This window comes from Chrysochloris asiatica, unplaced genomic scaffold (assembly GCF_000296735.1).
Source record: "Chrysochloris asiatica unplaced genomic scaffold, ChrAsi1.0 scaffold00215, whole genome shotgun sequence".
Lineage (NCBI taxonomy): Eukaryota > Metazoa > Chordata > Mammalia > Afrosoricida > Chrysochloridae > Chrysochloris > Chrysochloris asiatica.
In genome coordinates, this window is record NW_006408733.1 from 5,078,733 (window position 1) to 5,083,901 (window position 5,169).

The window sequence follows — 5,169 nt, forward strand, 5'->3', positions numbered from 1 at the left end:
GCTCCCAGGTGAACAGTCTGTCAAGTATGACATTTAGTATCCAATATTAAATATATGGAGTCCTAGTGTGGTGCTGTAGGATAAGCACTGGACTATTAACTGCAAAGTTGGTGGCTCAAACCCATCAGATACTCCTCAGAAACCCTATCAAGGGTCAATGCGAGTCAGAACTGACTTGATGGCACTTAACAAAAACAGGAATGGATATACCAACATGTTTGCCAATAGACAAAGTTTGTATTGAGAATCTTATAAAAATGAAAAGCACTGTGTCTCTGTCAAATGGGAAAATTCATCAGTGAATGAGAAAAGACACACTGTTCACTGAAAAAACAATGGTAAAGATACACAGATAAAAGAGACAAAAAAAAAATTAAACACGATATTATAATTCCTAGGAGACCTGGTGTGGAGCTGTAGGATAAACACTGGACTGTGAACTGTAAGGTTGGGGGTTCAAACACACCAGCCACTCCTTAGGCATCTGAGCTGACTCAGTGGCATTTAACAACAGCAGAATCATATGACAAACTGCAAAGCTGTTTTGTGATCCTGCTGATCTCATTGGCAATGGGACAGGTGGAAGAAAGGTCATTTATGTTTTCTTGATTAAAAAAAAAGAATGTACACGTATACTACATGTTCACAGCAAGTCTAGTTGTGGCCTAGATACAGCTAATTCTATTAATATTAAGGTCATATTATAGTTTGATTAAGGGTCACTATTTCCTAGACAAATGAGAATTTCTTTATTCCACTGGGATCCTAGGTAAACTTGATGCTTTATTCATCTAGTGGCAGAAGACTATTTTAAAAATGTCTTTGTCAGAAGACAGAGATACACTCTGTCTCTAAAAAGAAACTGTACAAGTTTTTGTTAGCTACATAAATAATTCCAGGGCTTTAGGAAACAAAGGCTACTTTCTGTGAAGAGTTGGCACACACTGATTTCTTTCACCAATTAATTTTCTAGGACTAAACATCAATTTACTTTAACAATTTCCTTTATATACAAGAGGAAAATCTATCAACTTGTCAAAACATTGTATTCTCAAATAGTTTTGGTAAGACCAAAATACTCATTAAGGTAAAAAAAATAAAGGTGTGCATATGATATTCTTAAGCAAGGATTTCACTTTATAAAGTTTACTTTTAAATGAAAATGCAATGTTTTCTTATCTCATGTCTAACAGAAATATTTACCTATATATGCTGTTGTCAGCAATATCCATTAACTTGAAATTTATTTATCAAGCTCTACTTTAATTCACTCATTTACAAAATGCCAGTTCAGAGAAAAGTGTCTTCATTTCCAGGACTTTTTCCAAAGTTGCGTATTTTAAAATGAAAAAGTAAGAACGTATGATCTCGTCTTAGAAAATTCATTGCTTTTGAATTGGTGCATCACAATATGGCACATTTTCTATAAGAAGGTCTTTCCTAGGAACCAATTCTGAAAGAAAAACAGAGAATATTTAACAGTATTAAAACTATAAGCAATAATAATCACTTTTCCCTCAAATTTATAATAACAAATGATATGGATTACACAGTGTCCTTCAAAAAGATATGTTTAAGTCCTTAGCCCTGGCCGCATGAATGTGACCTTGTGTGGAAATACAGGGTATTCTTTGTAAATCTTACCTGTTTTCACATATAGAAAGTAGGGTGGTTCCTAATCCTAATTCCTTCTGAGTGGTGTTTTATAAAAAGGGAGCACAGATACAGAAACAGGGTTAGATACAGAAGGGGAAAGACAGCCTGTGAAGATTCATCTAAAAACCAAGGAACCAGGAAACACTCAGGGCTACAAAAGCTGAAAGACACAAGGAAGGAACTTCCCCTACAATTAGGGAGGAGTAACAGACAGAAAGAAAGAAAATAGCCAGCTGATACCTAGAATTCATATTTCTAGCCTCCAAAACTGTGAGAAAATAAATTTCAGTTCTTTAAAGTCATATCGTTTGTTGTATATTTAAGTGGAAGTCTTAGGAAGCGAAGACAATAAAACATCTAGTTTTAATACAAATCTTCCAGGGATATTACATTCCATTTAACAACCAGGATTGTTGTTGTTGTTGTTGTTAAGTGCCGTCGAGTTGACTCTGACCCATAGCGACCCTGTAAAGGGTTTCCGAGGAGCAGCTGGTGAGCTTGAACTGCTGACTGTGCAGTTCAAATGGCTTTGCAGTCTGGCGCATTAACCCACAGTGCCAACAACTAGGATGGACCCCTTTATTCTTAAGGAAAACAGTTTTTAGGGTTCATATTTCAGATTATATAGTCACCCATACAGCCAATTTAATCGTTTCATTTATGTACTGAATATAATTAAGTAAGCAGAATTCAGGTAAAACATATTACTGACCATCTGACTATAGATAACTGATTTTTAAAAAAAACCATTAATTAGAAAACAGTAAAACCTAAATCTTTCTGAATAGGAATAGCAACGACTCCTTATTTTAACTGAGATAAAACTCCCTAGTCAGCCAATTTGAGAGCTCCTAATTCTATTTTGGAGTCCTAGTGTGGCACTGTGGGTTAATGTGCCAGACTGCAAAGCCATTTGAACTACAAGGTCGGCGGTTCAAACTTACCAGTTGCTCCTCAGAAACCCGATAAAGGGTCGCTATGGGTTGGAATTGACTCAATGGCACTTAACAACAACAATTCTATTTTTGATTTCCTGGCGTGGCACTGTAGGATAAGAACTGGACTATGAACCACAAGGTCGACAGTTCAAACCCACCAGCTGCTCCTTGGAAACCCCATTCAGGGTCACTATGAGTTGGAACTGACTCATCATCACTTAACAACAATTCTATTTTCGGAGTCCTTGTGTGGCAATGTAGGATAAGCACTAGACTGCTAACCTGCAGGTTAGCGGTTCAAACCCTGTATAGGGTTCCTCGGAAACCTATATAATGTTGTTATATGTCAGAACTGGTTCAACAGCACTTAGCAACTATATTTTCTGGAAGACCTAAAGACGCTCTTTTGTCCAATGTTCCTCAAGGCTCCTGGTTCTATTCTGGGGAATCCTATTTGTCCACATATGGGAATACTGGGGAAGATGCCCTTATTTGGGGTTTGGGGTACTTGTAGCTTTCATAGTCCACTTCCTGTTGTTATGAAATCAGGGGTTCAGTGATGGCCTTATGGGTTGAAGAGTCAGGTCTGACTCCCTCAAAATTATTCAAGTCATATTCAAGCAGAAATAACCAAAGATGCATACACTGACAGTTTTCAGGCATAAAGATTCTCATCCTTTGATAATGGCCTCAGTGTTCTATCCTTCCTTCTAGTGTGTAGCTTAGTGCCATTTCCTTTGTTGTTGCTGCTGTAAGGTGCCAGGTTGGTACTGACTCATAGAATCCCCTTATGTACAACATAATGAAATACAGCCTGGGCATGTACCATCCTCACAATTGCTGCTATGCTTGAGCCCATTGCTCCTGCCACTGTGCCAAGCCATGATATTGCGGCTCTCCCTCTTTTTCGATGACCTTCCACTTTATCAAGCATGATGTCTTTCTCCAGGGATTGTTCCCTCCTGATAATATGTCCAAAGTATGAGAGATGCAGTTTGGTCATCTTGGCTTCTAAGAACCATTCTGTTTGTACTTCTTCTAATACAAATTTGTTTGTTCTTCTGGCAGCCCATACATGGTACCTTTAAAATTCCTCTCTAACACCATAACTCAAATGCATCAATTCTTCTACGGTCTTCCTTATTTACTGTCTAACTTTCAAATGCATATTTACTGTCTTTCATATGCATGTGAAGCTACTGAAAACACAATGGCTTGGGCCTGGCACACCTTAATTTTCAAACTGACATCTTTGCTCTTCAACACTTTACAGAGGTATTGGGTAGCAAATTTGCCTAATTCAAAACGTCATTTGATTTCTTGACTATTGTTTGCATGAGTGCTGATAATGGATAATAGCAAAAAGAAGTCTTTGACAACTTGAATCTTTTCTCCATTTATTTTGGTGTTATATGTTGGTCCAGTGGTGCGGGTTTTGGTTTCTTTACGGTGAGGCATAATCAGTACTGAAGACTGTGTTCTTAGATTTTTATCAGTAAGCATTTTAAATCCTCTTTGCTTTCAGCAAGCAAGGTTGTGTTACCTGCATATCACAGGTTGTTCACTATTCTTCCTCCTGATGCCAACATTCTTCTTCATATAATCCAGCTTCTCAAATTATTTGCTCAGCATACAGAATAAATATGGTGAAAGAATACAACCCTAGTACATACCATTCCCTATTTTAAACAATTCAGTGTCCCCTTGTTCCATTAGAACAATTGCCTCTTAGTCTATTTACAGGTTCCTTATAAGCACAACTAAGTGTTCCAGAATACTCCTTCTCTGCAATGTTGTCCATAGCTTGGCATGATCCACACAACTGAAAGCCTTCCCGTAGTCAATAAAGCACAGGTAAACATATTTCTGGTATTCTCTGCTTTCATCCAAAATCCCTCTAATGTCAGCAATGTTAATCCCTTGTTCCACTGCTTCATCTAAATCCAGCTGAACCTCCGGCAGTTCCCTGTCAATGTATTCTTACAGCTGTTTTTGAATTATTTTGAGGCAAATTTTACTTGCAGTAATACTGATTATATTGTCTGATGATTTCTGCCTTCTATTGGGTCAACTCTCTTTGGAATGGACACAAATATGGATCTCTTAGCATCAGTTGGCTAGGTGGCTGCCTTCCAATTTTTTTGCATCAGTTTATTGAAAGATTTCAATTTGTTTTCCATCAATCCACTGAGCCTTGTTCATTGTCAATGCCTTCTTTGCATCTTGGATTTTTTTCCTTCAGGACCATTGGCTCTTGATCATATACTACCTCTTGAAATGGCTGACCACTGACCATTTCTTTTTGGTACAGTGTCTGTATATTCTTTCTAGTTTCCTTTGATGCTTTCTGCATCATTCAGTATTTTGTCCTAAGAATTGTTCAATACTTCAAGTTGCAACTTGAATTTTTTCCCACAGTTCTTTCAGCTTGAGGTGCCCTAAGCATGTTCTCCCCTTCTGGTTTTCTAACACCAGATCTTTGATTCTTGAGATGAGCTCTAAATTCACATGCAATATGTTCAAGGTCATATGTTGGCTTTCGTGGACTTGTTTTAATTTTCTTAAGCATCAGCCT

General features: G+C 37.6%; 1 protein-coding gene across 1 annotated transcript in view; it reads right to left on the reverse strand.

Moving 5' to 3' along the window:
- Nucleotides 1-1,382: 1,382 nt before the first annotated feature.
- LYRM7 (LYR motif containing 7) overlaps nt 1,383-5,169 on the reverse strand; it is a 43,507-nt gene continuing 39,720 nt past the window's right edge. Inside the window, exon 5 of the mRNA XM_006872949.1 lies at nt 1,383-1,453. Within this exon, the coding sequence (XP_006873011.1) occupies nt 1,383-1,453 (71 nt within the window). The remainder of the gene's footprint in view (nt 1,454-5,169) is intronic.